At 50.6% G+C, this 16,687-nt stretch overlaps 6 protein-coding genes across 6 annotated transcripts; 2 read left to right on the forward strand and 4 right to left on the reverse strand.

The window, feature by feature from the left end:
* Positions 1–256: 256 nt before the first annotated feature.
* On the reverse strand, positions 257–442 carry N7539_006930 (uncharacterized protein; the record flags this gene model as incomplete). Its single annotated transcript, XM_056936531.1, has 1 exon — positions 257–442. One exon carries the CDS (start codon positions 440–442, stop codon positions 257–259), a length of 186 nt encoding a protein of 61 aa, XP_056788466.1.
* A 544-nt stretch (positions 443–986) lies between these two features.
* Positions 987–2,674, reverse strand: N7539_006931 (UDP-N-acetylglucosamine diphosphorylase; the record flags this gene model as incomplete). The annotated part of the gene is made up of 3 exons (XM_056936532.1): positions 987–1,061; positions 1,135–1,869; positions 1,952–2,674. The coding sequence occupies 3 exons, from the start codon at positions 2,672–2,674 to the stop codon at positions 987–989; spliced, it is 1,533 nt and encodes a 510-aa protein (XP_056788467.1).
* A 1,045-nt stretch (positions 2,675–3,719) lies between these two features.
* On the reverse strand, positions 3,720–5,461 carry N7539_006932 (PPIL4 family peptidylprolyl isomerase; the record flags this gene model as incomplete). Its single annotated transcript, XM_056936533.1, has 3 exons — positions 3,720–4,196; positions 4,300–5,263; positions 5,382–5,461. 3 exons carry the CDS (start codon positions 5,459–5,461, stop codon positions 3,720–3,722), a joined length of 1,521 nt encoding a protein of 506 aa, XP_056788468.1.
* A 4,432-nt stretch (positions 5,462–9,893) lies between these two features.
* Positions 9,894–11,269, forward strand: N7539_006933 (uncharacterized protein; the record flags this gene model as incomplete). Its single annotated transcript, XM_056936534.1, has 2 exons — positions 9,894–9,909; positions 9,978–11,269. 2 exons carry the CDS (start codon positions 9,894–9,896, stop codon positions 11,267–11,269), a joined length of 1,308 nt encoding a protein of 435 aa, XP_056788469.1.
* Positions 11,270–14,254: 2,985 nt separating this feature from the next.
* Positions 14,255–15,114, reverse strand: N7539_006934 (40S ribosomal protein eS24; the record flags this gene model as incomplete). The annotated part of the gene is made up of 3 exons (XM_056936535.1): positions 14,255–14,331; positions 14,488–14,735; positions 15,038–15,114. The coding sequence occupies 3 exons, from the start codon at positions 15,112–15,114 to the stop codon at positions 14,255–14,257; spliced, it is 402 nt and encodes a 133-aa protein (XP_056788470.1).
* Positions 15,115–15,373: 259 nt separating this feature from the next.
* On the forward strand, positions 15,374–16,612 carry N7539_006935 (protein-lysine N-methyltransferase; the record flags this gene model as incomplete). The annotated part of the gene is made up of 4 exons (XM_056936536.1): positions 15,374–15,604; positions 15,705–16,241; positions 16,300–16,435; positions 16,488–16,612. 4 exons carry the CDS (start codon positions 15,374–15,376, stop codon positions 16,610–16,612), a joined length of 1,029 nt encoding a protein of 342 aa, XP_056788471.1.
* Positions 16,613–16,687: the final 75 nt, after the last annotated feature.

The following is a 16,687-nucleotide window of genomic DNA, read 5'->3' on the forward strand; positions in this document are numbered from 1 at the left end:
TTCGTTGGTGGAGGCAACCAGAGAAAAAAAAAACGGCCCGCGGGGTCATTTCTTTTTCTGCCAACGAGCGCACCCGCAAGTCACATTCATGACAGCTCACTGCGGGTGCCGCTGCATAAGCACCTCATCATTTGGAGTCTCGACTTTCGGTAGGCTTGCCATGCAGCTTGGATGGCCATCTTCCTTTGTCAAGAGCAAGTCGGAACAAGCCAGGTGGTTGGAAAGGAAAGCGCAGGGAGATGCAATTGAGGGAATCCTAGTACTCACTCTCCACTCTCAAGCTTCGCCGAACGTCAATACCACTCAGGCGAGAGATCAGAAATTCCACCAGAACGACTAGCTCGACGGGATCGAGAGGGGAGTAGAATGAGACTCGAGTCAGAGCGGCCCGAAAGTGGGCTGCAAACTCATCAAAAGGCTCAGCCTCCGAGCCCTTCCGCATTGCGTCAAGTCCGCCGAGGTGATTTGGTTCGGTAGGGCTGACTCTGGACTGCTATCACCGGGGAGCTATGCTACAAGGATGGGGTGGAGTTGAGCGACTAGAATCTAGAAGAGGCGGAACTCATTCACCGTGTGATATTCAATGACTACCACGCCCTGGAGGCCCTGGCTTATCTCAATAGTCGATACTCGGAAGTCGACTATCCACAAGGATGGACTGATCGGGAGTTCACCCGGAAATATCTCCCCTGTCAAAACCACCATAATCGATGCGCTTGGAACGGCCCGCCGAACAGGCATGACCGTGCAACATGCACCATTCTCCTGTGGATCCAAAGGATACACGACTACTAGGATGATCATGCACGCAAGCAAAGATCCACTAAGAGTAATTAAGCCTGATCATTTGCTTCATGGATGCATTCCAATGAGGGGGATTTTGTTTAGGGAAAATAGAGATATACCGGACCCACAAGCCGAGCATCAAGCGTCGAGCTTGTCATTAAATAAGAGAACCCCAAAGTTGTCAGGACGCACACACAACTCTAGTCCTCCTCCTTCTCGATGATCGCCGGAGCCTTGATCTCGCGGCCCTGCAGGAATTCCAAGTTCTCACCGCCCTAGAAGGTCAGGGGTTAGCGTTGACCCATCCGCAACAACATCAGCAAGCAGGACATTCTCGTGTGAACTTACGTAGCTGATCAATGGAGACACTTCCACACCAAACTTGTCACCCTCGGTGACCACAATGCCGCCTGCGGCCTCGATCCACCGCTGGCCCTGCTTCATGATATCGGCACGGCTGGTGTCGGGATCGTCCTGGCCAGTCCCGGCGGCGTTCTTCAGAGGGGAGAATTCATCCTCACGACGGACCTCAATGCAGGCAAACTTCTCCAAGGGAGTCATGGGGAACACATCAAAGACAAACTGCTCCAGCTTGACACCGTTGGGGCTAGTAGGCTTGACCGCCTCGCCGCTCTCCGGGTCGACGTGGGGAATCTTCTTGCGAGCCACGTGGTGAGGCAGCTTATGCATCCAATTCTCGATGGACTCAAAGAAGCTGAAGGAGTAGTAGTGGTTGACAATGTTGGCAGCTCGGAACTTGAGCAACTCCGGATCCTTAGGGTCCTTGGCTTCAGCGGTCGCCTGATCGATCTCCGAATATTCAACCACATCGGGCTTGCCGTTCTTCTGCAGGATCAAACCAACAGACTCGGCAGCATCCCGCTTGCGCACCACCTTGGTGGCAATGTCAACCTTTTTGGAGGCGGAAAACCCAATGAAGACGGGGTCGGCAACCTTGACAAGGCAGTTGTCCACACAGTAGGCGTGGATGTGCTGAATGCCGCGCTTGCGCATATCTTCACGAACGCCCGATGTAACGATAGCCTGATAGATACCACCGTTTCCATCCGGAGCGACGGCTACCTAGATAATGACAGAACAGAAGCGTCAGGGTTTGTGGTTCAGAAAGCGGGCTGTCTCGTTCTTGGTGCATAGAGATCCTTACCTTGCTCTTGCTCTCCATAATAATCTTACCATCATTTGAGATGCAGGGCAAAACGCCCTGCTCAAAGATAAAGACATTCTCCTTGCTCAAACCAAAGAACTTGTTTTTCTCAAAAAACTCTTCAGTAGGCTTGCGGGTTGGCCCACTGGTCATCACATACCAGGGGATGACGGCGCTCTGAGTACCGTGAGCCTGGTTCGCCAACTCCTGGAGCTTCACAATACGCTCGGCCTGGAGTTGGAACAGCGACTTTTCGCTCAACAAGCCAATATCGAAGCAGCCCTTGGGAGCGGAGCTGCCAAGACGAGTACCCTGACCACCGGCCATCAGCACCACGGCCACCTTATTGTCGGCGACCTCCTTCAGACCAGCATTATACCAGTTTTTGAGATCGGTAGGATCTGAATCGATGATCGAGGCCGTCGCCGAGGCCGGGAGGGGCTCCAGGGTGGCAGCAGTCTCCTCGGTCTTGGGTGGGTTGAGAGCCCTGTCGGCCAGCTCGTTGATGCGGGTCACATCGAATGTGGATAGTTGGTGGTAGAGTCGAGACTTGTCGACGGTCTCGAGCTCGTCGACAAAGGCGAAAACTTGACCCTGTCCGGCGTCGGTGTATTTCTTCTGGAGATGCTTGAACTCATCGGCGGACGGCTCGCGGGGTACCTCCTCGGCCGGACCCGTGATCTTGTTGATCAGGTTGGAAACGGTGTCCATAATCCCAGCCATTGCGAAGGGGAAAGGTAAGCCCGGTGTATATAGTTGATGGAAGTGGAAGATGAAAGGAAGAGGCTCTTCGAAGGGGGAAGAAGAGGTTGTAGAGGGAAGAGATGGAAGGGGAAAAAAAGGAATAGTCAACACTGCGAGGGCGCGGGGGTGAAGCTCAAGCTCGTGGTCTCGCACACCGTCATTACCCACTTTATTCTGTACCTTCCATCTGTTTCACCCAATGTGGCTGACGGCTGCGCTTTGGACTGCCGCGCTAGCATCCGCCATGAAACCACAATTTTGGAACCTCGATTCATGGCTCCATTCTTATTTTTAGCCATAGCGACGTGTCTGTATGTCTTATTGTTTGATTCTTCACGCCGAGGTCCATATCATCCTTGTTCTCATTCAGCCTTTTTCCTCGTGTGTTTGTGATTTCCGCACCCTAATGAGAGCTTCGAAAGTATTACTGTCTAGTGTTTACCCATTCTGCAGTCTTTCCTTCTGTTCGGCCGGATTTTCAGGTCAACTGTAGGACAAGGAGGAGGGCGTAATGATCCACGCACTGCCCACTTCCAACAGCATCAGAACTGACCAGTCCAGCTTCGACATCCGCCCCATGTGGATCAGCCCCGCTACAGACCAGAAAGGAATCAGCTCAATTCACCGCTCTGGAGATCGGACACGTACTACTGCGGTGTTCAGCTCTGCTTTCGCTGGCTGTGAGCAACATAACATACCGAATCCTGAATACCAGCCTGTCTCGATTCTAATCGCAATGACATTGATCTGGGCATAATTTACATGGTGTTCCAGAGAGACTGGCATTTTTATGTCCCTCACATGAAAAGGTCCGAGGCGCATGCCTCCCATGTGACAGGCTGCATCAGGTATGCGCTGCATTGTTGTGACATTGCAATGCTGCATAGATGAAAAGCTGCGGAGATGGCTCTAATAGATGGAGTGACCGGACCGTGGCTCGTCATCAGACTTTTCTCAGTGTCTCAGATTCTTAATGTACAAGTCAAAAGAGAGCACATGTCTGACTAGAATACAGTTCATCAATTCATCGCCGTCGCTCATATCGATCATCTCGACGAGGTCGATCTGCATCCCGTCGGTCATCTCGATGTCGCCGTTCGTTCCCGCGGTCGCTGCGCTCCCGATCACGATCCCGATCCCTTCGGTCAAAGTCTCGACGGCCTGGACTCCTACTTGAAACTCGTCGCCGATAATGGGATTGATGAGAGTCTCGGCCCCGAGGACTGCGGCTGCTGCGCCGGTCGCGGTGTGAGTCTCTTCGAGGGCTGCGTGATGGCCGGCGGTTGCTGCGGGGAGCACCACTCGAAGGAGGTGGTGCTCCACGATTTGGTCGCGACCGATCAAAGACCATGTTGTACGCTCGGTCTCCGTTCTTGGCCTGTGTATCATCCGATACTCGGTACTGGCGTTTCTGTTCAAGGTCGGCGACACCGCCGAATCCACCGCGCTGCTGACGCTTGGCGACTGTTGCATTACGCCAGGTGTCGGAAAGTTTGGAGACCTAGAAGGCAGGTTAGGGAAGATTCATCTTTGGAAGCGAGACCCACGATGACTCGGAGAGGGAATCAGGGGTAGATAGACTGTGTGCGTGGGACGAAACGTACACTCTGGGAGAAATCAACGTGAATCCGATGGTCATCGATCAAAACGCCCTGCATCTTGAAATAGGCCTGCTCGCAGTCCTTTTGGTTCTCAAACTCAACAAAGGCGTATTGTAGGCTGTCTCCAGTGCGCTTGTCTCGAATGACTTCACAGGACAGGATTGTACCAAAGCGGCTGAAGATCAATTGTAGATCCTCATCTATATGCCGAGTCAGTTGACAGCCTCTTCGAGTTTCAAGAATTAAGATGCGCGACCACCACGAACCTTGTGTGACAGGGTTTAGCTTGCATACGAAAAGTACATTCTCAGGAGGCTTGACGTCGGCAAAAGGCAAATCACCCACCATCTCCAACGTCAACGCCTGAGCACGTGCCTCCCGCTCGCGACGCAGCTTCTCCATGGCCTCCTCGTCCATTTCCTCATCGAGGTCCTCATCATCGGCGATGCGCACAGTATCCAATTGCGCTTTTGTTGGCAGAGGACTTTCAGGTGGCTCCACAAGTCCGGTAGGATCATCAAAGGGGTCATCCAGAACAACCGTATGACGAATCCGAATATCTTTCAACGGCCGACCACGATTATCCACAAATGCCCCATTGATTTTCTCCAACACGTCAAACCCCTCGACAACCTTGCCAAAGATGGCCGCCTTGCCGTCCAGGTAGTCCAAGTTCTCGCCTAGCGTGATCAAGAATTGACTGCCAGCCACCCGTTGATCTGGATCGTTCGGCGAGGGCACCGTAGCCATACTGACGGTTCCGCGCTCGGTATGCTTCATCTTCGGTGGAATTTCAATCGGAAAGGTGCGTTTCGCGGGGCCGTCGAGAACGCCCCAGATCGAAGAGCCGCCATCGCTGCCGGGCGCGTCAGGGCCCAGCGGGTCGCCGGTTTGGAAACTGAAGTCTTTCTGGACGCTGTGGATGGGCGTAAAATTGTAATATTTGATTTTGCAGAGCTTCAGGAAGCTATGGGGTGAGACAGGGAAGAGCTTAGTGAATGGGTTCAGCAACGAGGTAGCATATTGGAGGTGAAGTGGACGCGAACGCGCGGAGAAAGGCCGGGGAAGTGGGAATGGGCGCTTACTTTTCACAGGCTTTGGGCGATTCGTCGACCAGCAGGTCGATCACGATATCGCCCAGAGAGGTTTCAAGTAGGGCACTCATGGAATCGATGGGAATGGGATCGGGATCGAGATCTCACCCCCGGTACCTCTTTTGCTGGTCAGTTTGGTGGATTGGGCAACGGCTTGCAGCACCGCTGTACTGAAGGTTTGGAGGTCGGAGGAAGATCGACGAAGCTCGGGCCTACTCCCAAGCCGAAAGTGTACAATACCGCGCCCTCGTGCATCTATCAACTCTCTTTCTACGTCCATCCTAGGTTCAACGATACTCCACATTCGGCTTGAATTGCACAACTGCATTAGTCCCTTCTCTTATTCTCAGGCGGTGCTTTTGTTCTTTCTGTCATGCAGACCAAGCATGCGTCAGGCGTTGTACAGCAGCCGCTGGGAGGTTTTCTGGTCAACCAGCGCCCGCGCGGATGATCGACCCGGTTCCTGTACGACACCTCTCGTCAATCGAACGGCATGGTCTTCCGAGGCTCCCCGTTGCAAATTGCGCGCCACTGGGCAGTCCAAGCCACTAGGAGAGTTTGCGATGTGCGTTTAGCATGTAAATCGCTGGAGGAGGTCCCCCCTGTTTGCGGCAGGTCTGGGGGGTTTCTCTGGATGCCTTGCAACTCCTTCACCGGGGGAGGGGTCCTCATGAATTGATCTTCCCTGCAGCCGCTGGTCCTATCCGAAAGATGCAGAAATAACAGAACCCAATGCTTGGCAGCAAGCGAGTCATGTAGATTCCCAGGAACTGACGTTGCTGAACTGGGCCAGGGTCATGTCGGGGAGCTGGGATTTTGGTCGTGAATCAGAGCCTTCTAATTTCCGCCACTTGCAGCTGTTCTTCGCGGAAGGCACCGAGTCAGGTCATGATTCTGGTTGTCATCGTTCTCGGACTACACGCTCTCCGGGTCATTCCTTCGTACAATGGCTGCTAGCGTATACTTATCTTTTTGAGTCCCTCAGAGCTCTTGTTCCACGGCAGTGTGTAATTCGTGGAGAAGCAACGGTCGGCCTCCTGCAGCAACGCCGTGTGGATATGGGACGATCCAGAACTGACCCTTTTTGTTCTGACTTGACAAGACAGTAGGAGCTGTCGATTGACGACAACCCTAACCACCTCCTCATTGCGATGGCAGGGAACCGCGTTTACCCAGGTTGCCCTGGATAGTAGGAACTAGGAACATCTCTCGGACAGGGAATGAGCACTACTGCAATGTATTTGAAGTCTTCCCCTTCCTAGCCCAAGATGAAGCACTGGTCAGAATTTCAATGCAATGGGCATATCTAGCGCGTCTATAAGGCAGGCGATGTGTTGACTCAAGTCTAGACTCTGTCAATTTGAGCCACTTCCATCCGCCACAAGACTTTTCGGTCTTGGTGGTCTTCTGCAGTGTAATGCTTGACTCAGAAAGTGCAGGATAGGGACAAGGTGGGCGAGGAACTTTTCTCCTTTCTCCTTTCTCAAGTGAAGCTTCTCTGTCACCTGTTCTGCCACTCTGAGGTTTTGGATCTCGTAGGTTCGGTTACGATGTCTGATTATCACTTTTCGACTTGACTCTAGCGTCGAAGACTTCATACATCCTCACGACCATGGAGGAGCTCTAAAGTGACCAAGCTCGACTTTATAGGACGATCAGTCTTGGGACAAGCGGAGCAGCATCAAGAAGCTAGTGGGATTAGCACACCACCAAACATGACAACCCAAAGCAAAAGTACATTTTATCAATGACCTGCTGCAAGACACAGGGAAGCTCAGACGCCAACTAACTAGCCCGATGCGCCGTCGGCGCAGTGACCGCCCTTCGGGTCATAGTAGCTTCCAAACTGATCCATGGAGGGTACACTAGTTATCCTCTACTGTCCTGACTCCTGAGTGTCTTTAGTGTTCAGAATTGTGCCCGACCCACAACTCCTCCATCACCAAGGTCCAGGCCCAAATCAGTCATGGATGTACTCAAATAGTAAGTGTGTGAGGTTCCAATGACTCTCTAGTCTCTGCACTTCTCGTTACGGTCCGCAGTCCTTGCTTTTTCCTTCCCCGGTTGCCTCTTCGATCCTGTTTTAAAATCTGCAGACTCACCAAAACAGAGTCTTCAAGGAATGATCGCCTCTAGCCAAACAAACCCAAATTTGTGAGTCTCTTGTAGACGTCAGGGGGTCCCTCGCAGAATCGGCATAGCGGCTAAACCATAGCTATGGGATCTACAATCTAGTAAATCGACACGTTCATGATCGGGCTCTCCAACTCCTGTTGCTACTTAGCGCACGCTTGTACGTGGGGCTTGCCGCACTCGCGGTGATTGCTTGCGCCGGCAGATCAACTGACAAGTGCAATTGATCGCTGCTGAATCTTTTGCTTCCTCACTCCGACCACCCGTTGAGACACTCAAGGCGCTGGAATTGTCCAGTCTAAGACATGATAGCAAAGCCTCCATTGATTCCTATGTCTGAGCACACCAGCACTCAGGTCATCCTGCCCTCTTCAATTGTGGTATCGGGCACTCGGTAACGCTCTGGCCCCATTGAAGTCGTTGGAAGCGCAAGTAGCATATGGAAGAACTGGATCCCAGTTGGTAAACAGTGGAGTCATGAATGGGGCTTCGGATTTAGGCTTAGCGTAGGAGAATCGACAGAAAACGCTCCTCTGTTTGATCGACCCCATCACCAGCGTACACTCCATGACTTTAGTGGCAAAGGTAGCCGAAGCCAATGAGTGTGCTAGAGCCACCTCCACCAGATGAAGCAAACACCATCTACCGAACGTTCTCCACGTCGATAACTGCAGCGGGAGCCTTTCCGGATCGAGACAGGGAGTGGGAGTCTGCAAACGTCCTGAAGCAGCCTCTTCCTTTGTCCCTGTGAAGATTGACAAATCTGACAGACCGCTCAAGGTGCAGAGGGGAAGCAGAGAAGATTGTGATGTGTGTCTTTTGCCATGACATTTCTCCCTCTGACGGTGGAAATGCCCGACTCCGTGTTGATGTGACAGGAGATGCTCAGTCTCAACCAAGACATCATCAGGCACCTCTTGAAAGAAAGCGAGACAAGCGCAAGAATACAATTGGCTGGATAGGAAGCAGGCTGTTTTTCTCTCTCGTCGCTATGACCAGACTCTTCTGTCCTGGTATGAGGATCTGACTATCTCGTCATATCTCGTGTGACGTTACTTTTGTGAAACCTTCTCTACTTGATCGAGACACCGGGGCAATCTTGCCTTCCACGTATTGCTCACCAGAAGCTAAACAGTGATTCTAGATCATGAGCCTGTCAAATCAGACCCTCAGATTCAATTGCCCGTCATTCTCCGACTTTGACAGAGCAGTACAATAGCTTGAGAGGTATGATTGGGATCACTATATCAGATTGAGATAGAGTGAAAAATCAGAGAATGAATAATCAGTCTTCTAGAAGTCTAGGGAAAGAGGGTCAATATTTTGAAGAATCCATTTTTCTTACTTCCTTATAGATGTCAGAGTGGAGTAGAAGAAAAGGCGTTCGTACCTTGGTTCTCTTCAGCGATCTTTATGCCCAGGGAAATTGTGGTGGAAAATTCCTCATTATAATCAAAGCAAGCACGGACTAGAGCGTTATAGGCAAGATAACACATTTCATGGAGTTCACCTGCAAATATCCAAATTTAAAAAAAAAAAAAATTAATTAAATTTTTGGCATTAGATCGCTACCTACACCCGAGCTCCACCAGAAACAGACATACACTGGGATATGCATAAAGTGAAAGCACAACTCCAAACAGGAAAAAAAAAGGGTTGATTTATTAGAAGGATCCATTCTTCGAATACGGAATCAGAATCACTTGAATTGTTACTAAAACACACCTTCTGGCCGTCTCCTCCTCTCCCTGGCTTTGTCTCTATCTCAGGAAACATGTCTCATTAATAGTCTTCCCTTGCCTTCTTTCTCACGATCTTCTTTCCTCCACCAACCGAGCTGAGCGCACCCTTCGAATCAGCTTGAACTTATACCACCAGCCGTCTCTATCTTCCCTGCAAGAGCAACGCCGTAGATCCTCTTGACGGTCAGCTGCTTTTCACACCTTCAAGGCATTGACGTGGCAGGCAGTGAGTATTGCACGCTTTCCCAAACCCTCAGTCTGCTCGCATTCTCAACTGAATTGAAATGTTGGTGACAGGAATGACTGCCTACTATTCTGAAAAACCTATCTTTCTTGGGTCATCCCGACTGGACTGTTCACTTTCAATGCCTCGGTCTCTACGAAACTTGCATCATCACGAGCTGAGTCGAAATAACGATCTGGACGGCAAAATGCGCAATTCTCAACGCAGACGCGTGCCAGTGGCAGTAAGAGCTCTCCAATCATCACTTTGATACGAATAACTGTCTTGTGTGTCTAACACCGCCACAATCTAGTGTGGTCGATGCCGAAGAAGAAAAATCAAATGTAGCGGAGACTCGGGAGACGGACAAGGCTGTTCGAACTGCCGTAGTGCCGGGAACACTGAATGTCAATTTCTACGGGTGAGTCGCCAGTGGATATGGACATATCTTGAAGCCATATTATATGTGTTGCGGCTCAGTCTGACGAGTCTTTTTCCACCAGGTGAATTCTCTGAAACTGTCTCCAAAAGCCAACAACTGGCCCTACCATCATCCAGCCTCAGTATACGCGTCCAACGTGGCAAGAAAGTCTTCCCTTAACTGCGGTGAATCCAGACTGCTTCCGAGTAGGATGATGGCTCAGGCTGTTGATGACTATGAGTTCAACACAACAGACAGCTCGGGCTTCTCTGAGCCCACATCTATTGGTATGACTTCGTCACAATGTGATGATAGTCAGTCTTCCACATACAGCCAGTCTCCCGCATACCCTCAGCCCATTTACGGCTCCTCTAACAACCTTTTCGAGTACGCAAATCCAACGTGGAGTCCAAAAGGGTGGGACTCTGCACTGGGCCTAAGCAGACCTAGTCATGGCACGATCTATCCTGACCCTGAGACAGCCTCCACAATGGCTCAGTCTGCATTCTCGTATCTCATTCCGAGCCACAGTCTTTCATCTTCAGAGGCTCCGCTGCCTATCGCTGGACCAGTTTCCGAGAGTTCTCTGGACTTTTCTGCACAAGACAGAATCCTCCCAACCCCAACATGTCGCAGTCAACAAATCTCAAATGGACTACCTGTATTGAACTTCCCTCTGGCGGAGCTGACGTCCAGCTCCTCTGTTCCTTTGGAAGCTAGAACGACTTACTGGAGTGCGCGCCCAGGGATGAGCCAGGGTTCTTGCAGTCCTGACAGCTCTCCATCAAGCAACGTCCTATTCAACAACAGTGTTTCCTCAGTTTCGAGTGGCCCAGAAACCACCTTGGCCACCATGTTCTCAAGCCTCCCAATACCGACCACGGCAGAGGAGGCCATCGCCTCCACCATGGCCCTTCCCACAGCAGCATCCACAAGCATGTCAGGGTCTTCCTACCCTACTCAGACTCTTGAAGCAACCACAGGTGGCCGCACAGTTCTACCACCAGGCACATGGGCTGGTCAGGTACTGTCTACCTATACCGAGTCCTCCTCCAGCCATGAGTCTTATCCAGAAGAGAGCCTTACAACCCAGCGCATGACCGAAATGACAGGAAACAACACTTCAAGTCTCTTCTACTCCACGATCGACAAATGCAGTCGCATTGGTGACACCCGCACCGCAATGACCCCCTCGTTGAATGGCGGTCTTGGGTATTCTTCAGTTCGCCCCTCGCATCTTTCCAATCCATCCTACACTGTGGGATTGGTTGGTAGTGAAATGCCTGAGTACCACCATGCGGTCATGGAGGGTATTCGTCGAGCCTCTGTTTCGCCTCTGAGTGGTCAAGGTGATTTCTAAGAGGTCCTGATGTGACCTTGCCTGGAGATTGATACAAGAACCTTGATCACATTTCTTTCCATTCTCTAAGCGTCAGAGCAGAGTCTCCGGTCCAGGTCCAAAAATGGCGGGACATCATACAAAGCATCATTTCTCACAACCCATATTTCCACGACCTTTTTCAGATTCACTCCGTTGTCATCCCCCCCCCCCCCCCCCCCCCCCCCCCCCTCATCCCCCCCCAGAATATTATTCGTGATGCTTCGCTGTTGGTTCTGCATATGATCTTTGGAGACTTTGCAGGAACATGAATCCCACGTTGCCTTTGCATCAGCAGGGATATTTTGGTGCCTAATGTATGAAGATCATTACCACGGCACAAGGTCCATGTGAGATATTGGCATTTTCTTGGCTGCAGGCCCAAGACAAATTCTAATATGCCATCTCACTCGATGTGACCTGATCTGATTATTTCTGCACTTTCTTATTTTTCATACCGGTTTCTCATGTTGTAAGCATGTCGGAGATTTTGTTCGAATCTCAGGCTTGGCTTCTGCTTTTGCTATGTTGATTGGATGTTTTGTAATGTTACGATGTGACTTTTGTGTGGCTTTTGTCGAGTTTTTCTCTTTCCTCTGCATTTTGCAGTTGTTTGTTTTTTCAAATGCTTTCTGCACTGTTCTGCTGCGCATCCTCAATTGCGTCTTCGTATTACTCGATATGCCTGAACTAATACCCTGTTCCTGGCCAACATACCCATAACCTAATGGATCTCTTGTTTGAGTGTTTTGATACTATACAATCACTAACTCTATATCGCAACCAATGTGACTATCCTGGATCTGTTCTTCTGGTATGATAGAATAATGAAAAGGACCTGAACTATGAGATAAGCTCTCAAGTGTATGTTTTCGACTAGATTTCTCTGATTATGTTATGTTTGTGCCTCGAAGGGGTCATCGGCTTCTAAGTTCACTAGTGCATACTGAGGCTGTGCCGCCTTGTCCCGTCATGACACGGGGAAGAAAAAGCCCTTAGATATTCTTCTGAAAAGTTGGTCTCGGTCTCAATTTCATAGCAGAATCTAACCACTCATTCCAAAGCTCAGATTGCTTATCTTGGCATGGGAGGTAGGACACCTTCTCATCTTCCACTCTTCGACGCTGAAATCTCTCTAGACCGTCTAGGAACCAGGGCCAGCGGAATGGTCACACACAACGGTCTCTCCCACATTCGACAGGGCAACTCCACCTCACAAGTGCCGGCTACGGCCGAGCGGTTTGTGTCGCTTGAGAAGGAATCTTGCAAGAAACATCTTCATCGAGGAAGAAAGAACGTTGAACAGCGCCTACCGGACTCCATTCCGACTGGTCGGAAACACCTACGTTATACACAGGCTTCTGAGGCCCTCGTGCTAAATCTGCTACCCTGAAGCACATGCCTACATAACACTAAAATATGATACCCAGATTCAAAAGCACAAGCCCTGATTTCCTGATTCGGAGAAAAGCCTCCGGCTGGTGGATGAAAAACGTGAGTAGAGGCGCACTCCGTGTCTGCGGCTTCGTGTAAGGTTCTGCACCCCAGTTGAGGGGGGAGTTGAGTAGTTGCGGGTGCGACAGCAGGCTTCGGGTTGTCAGACTTGAAGCTATATCATTGACATTAGCCACAGGTTGTGTAGCGAGAATTTTCAATTCTTGAATGTCCAGTTGACTCAACGGATTCAGGAAAATGCTCTTTTGGGTAAAAGGTGCAGGAGATGTGTTGCGAGACTTGGATTGGTAGAGATAAGGGCGAGGATCGGACAGGTCACACGGGCTCTGTCAGTTTTTTTTTTCCAGCGCAACGCAGAGAGGGCCACCTACTATTGCTTACCATGTTTTAGCAAGACATCGAAGAGGTCAGGGTATCATGAACGATAGTCTTTTGTGATTGTCGTTACAGGGTAAACTGGCAAGGGCACAAGGCCACTTGGTAATACAATGATAGCGCATTACAACTTGAAGATCTCATACACTGCTCGAGCGTCACAAGATCAGCAAGGTGCCTCGGTCGTCAAATTGGCCAACAATGACAAGGCACGCGTACAGTGGGCGACGCTCATTGAAGAGAAACAGTCCGGGGTATGCAGTACGACATGTTTGATCGTGTGAGGTGGCGGACTTGCTTCGATAGTAGTAGATGAAGAATGGTGGACCTTGCACATGATCTTGACATCAACAAGACCAAGGGCAAGATCAAGTCGTGTTTGACAGACTGTTTGTATGGGTCCTCGATGTCGTAATTGACCGAATAACATCACGTTGGCTGGAGACTCAGTTACGATTTACAGGGGATATGGATCAGATAGTGCGTGTCGCTCTGTGTCATGTCGGGCGCATGTTGGTGTTACAGAGAAAAGCACGGGTCCTGCTCGTTGGACAGCCATATGACAAGACGTGGAGTGGGCGACACTCCGGCTTCATTTCATCAAGTTGCAAATGATTGCAAAGTGGAGACTCGAGACTGGGGAGTCGAAGACCCACCCAAGGCATAGGACAGGATGTTTCGATCCGCAACACTAATGTCACTCTATCAATCGACGGGAAATATGCGACTCAAGAGCATACTAAGACGAGATCCAAAATATGGGCGTAAAAGCTGCTAAGCCATCAGGCTTGTCGAGCTGGTCTCTACACAAGCCAATCGAATGCTGGGATTGGACAAGGCACGACACATGCGAGATCTACTTGCAAGGACTTGGAAATTGGGTTGAGGTTTCAGGATGAGAGAGATCAACGACCTGCGTGTGTTTTATGTAATCGTCATGGTATGAAGTCATTTTGAATTTTTCGAGGAGATAGCTTCCATGCTGGAGGGTAAAATGCCATTCCTCCTTCCATTTCTCTCATACATCGCACCACAACCTGTTGCGGACAAATGCAGATGCAAAGGAGCCGGAAACAGGCCGCAACCACCAGGCCACTAAACGCTGCATCCAAGCATAATTGATATGGAGCGAGACGCTTAATCCTTGTTCTTCTTGGGGCCCTTGGTCTTGGCAGTACCGCGGAACTTCTTGGAGCGGTTCTTGCGTTGCTTGCCTGTGGGAGGGGGGAAGGGTCAGTTTCAAGGGATCAATATACAGGATCCAGGTGCCTGGTCAATCCCTCTCGTGGAAGAGAAGGAGACCCTGCCCCGTCGGTGTCACGGGGGGCGTGGTAAAAATAATATAATCGCAACAATGATTGGAGACGTACGCTGCTGGCGGGAAGCCTTCTCGACCTTGGTGGCGGCACCAATGCGGACCAGACGGTAGGCGGGCTCGAACTTCTTCAGGGCCTCGGCGGAGTCGTAGACCAGAGCGAAACCGGTAGACTTGCCACCACCGTACTGGGTACGGAAACCGAAGACGGAGACCTGGTCCTTGTTGGACTTGTACAGGTCGGCCAACTTCTCGCGGAGCTCATCCTTGGAGACGTTGGGGCGGTTGGGGTGGAGGACATCCCTGAGAGAACGGAATCATGTTAGTGAAGATGTTCCGAGGAAGAACTTTCGAGGTGTTGGTCGCGTGTGTGGTGCGTGTTCGCATTCGAAGGATCCTGCGCACGAGTTTTCCAGCCCTGGACATCTGTATCGAACATAGATGGCAAGCTGCAGGGTTGTCGCAGCGCTGATTTAAATCTTCCGCAGATTTGTGCCCCGACGATAACAAAACCCGCGAAAAGAATCCTTCGAAATGTTGAAACCGCTTCCCACATTCGATCCGAACACAACGAAAATCGCAGAAAAAGGTGGTGGTATGCTTACACGACCATCTGCTTACGGGCGAGCAGAGGGTTGCGAATGAACTTGCGAGTCCGCAGGGTAACAGGAGTGTCGGCCATTTTGGTGGTGTCGTGGTGATGCGAAGAGACGGGTTGTGGAGTTGTCAATGACTTTCAATTTTCGTGCGGTGTTCTCGGCTAAGAACTGGCGCTAACCGTGTCAGGAAGCCGCCGGCTGAGGTCAGCAGCACCGAGATCGTCAAGTCATATGACCATGCGCTTATCTGACTATTGATAAGACCTCGATCCGCTGAAGTGGAGCTCTAGATGATCCGTTTCTGGAATGTTGTGTCGTACTCTATTCCGAACAGCGCAAATAATGGCAGACAACCTCCTCAAACTAGAGGCACAATATTTTCAATTAGTAGAGCCACGGGATCTACACATACCGCCCGAGGATGTTCTGCTTCAGCCGGCCATTCAACAAGCTCTCTATGAGCGCATGTTCGACGAATCTCTCCCCGCTCTTCCGCCTGCGGCGTACCGCACGAGAGTACTGAAATTGATCACTACGCTGATCGAAGATGCGATCACAGACCCGGACGAAGATGTACGTCTGTCATAGAAATACACATTCCATCGTCACTTGACCCACTATTAATCTAAGTGCTCCGCATTACTTTGGAGCCTTTCAACTGACTCCCTCGTAGGAACTCAATGATAATTTAATGGAAGCTTTCGGCACTCTGCTAGCTCAGCCCAAGCCTAACTCCATCGAGTTGGCTCAACAACTTTCAAGTGTCAAATACACCGCTCCGCGAGAGTCTTCAGAATCCAGGCCCCGAGAAGTTGTGACTATAGAGTCGCGAGGTTTGATCCTTTCGGGCGGGACTACTGGCAATCGGACATGGGAAGCCGCACTCCATCTTGGCTCCTTCCTCGCGACACCGGAGGGAGATAAACTTGTTCGAGGCAAGCGTGTCATTGAACTAGGTGCAGGAACTGGATTTCTGTCCCTTTTTTGTGCCAGGCATTTGGGTGTGCGCAGTGTTGTAGCGAGTGACCGCGAGCCCAGTCTCATTGCGAATATGCAGGACTGCGCGGTACTGAATTCTGATAACGAGTGTTCTCTTCCATTTTTTCCTGCTCTATGGAACTGGGGCACACCGCTCGAAATTTCGGACGACATGCCATCCCTGGTCGAGAATGATATGTTATCATTTGATGTTGCCTTGGGAGCTGATCTGGTAAGTTAATCGACGCAAGCCCTCTTTCTACAACTCAACTAATCTTCATTTGGGACAGATCTACGATACCGACATCATACCTCTTCTGTTGTCCACGATTGAGGATCTCTTTGAGAATTACCACGTCAAAAAATTCGTCATCTCCGCGACCCTCCGAAACGAGAACACTTTCCAGACATTTTTGGACGGATGCGGTAAGAATACACCCAGTTGTTTACTTTGCACGGTACTGACAAAATGTTGCAGAGCAAACCAATTTCAGAGTTGAGAAGATACCGTACGAGTCTATAGACTCGCAGTCACAAAGTGGATTCTTTCACTCGACGAGCATACCGATAGTTACATATCAGATTTCGAAGGGCGGAGAATGATGGTTTTCTTGTTTCATCGAGTCCATTGTCATCATGAGCACGATAACACATGCAGTTCCAACCCCCCTGGTTTGT

The sequence above is a fragment of the Penicillium diatomitis genome, assembly GCF_028827545.1.
Source record: "Penicillium diatomitis strain IBT 30728 chromosome Unknown utg000009l_segment0_segment0, whole genome shotgun sequence".
Classification (NCBI taxonomy): Eukaryota; Fungi; Ascomycota; class Eurotiomycetes; order Eurotiales; family Aspergillaceae; genus Penicillium; species Penicillium diatomitis.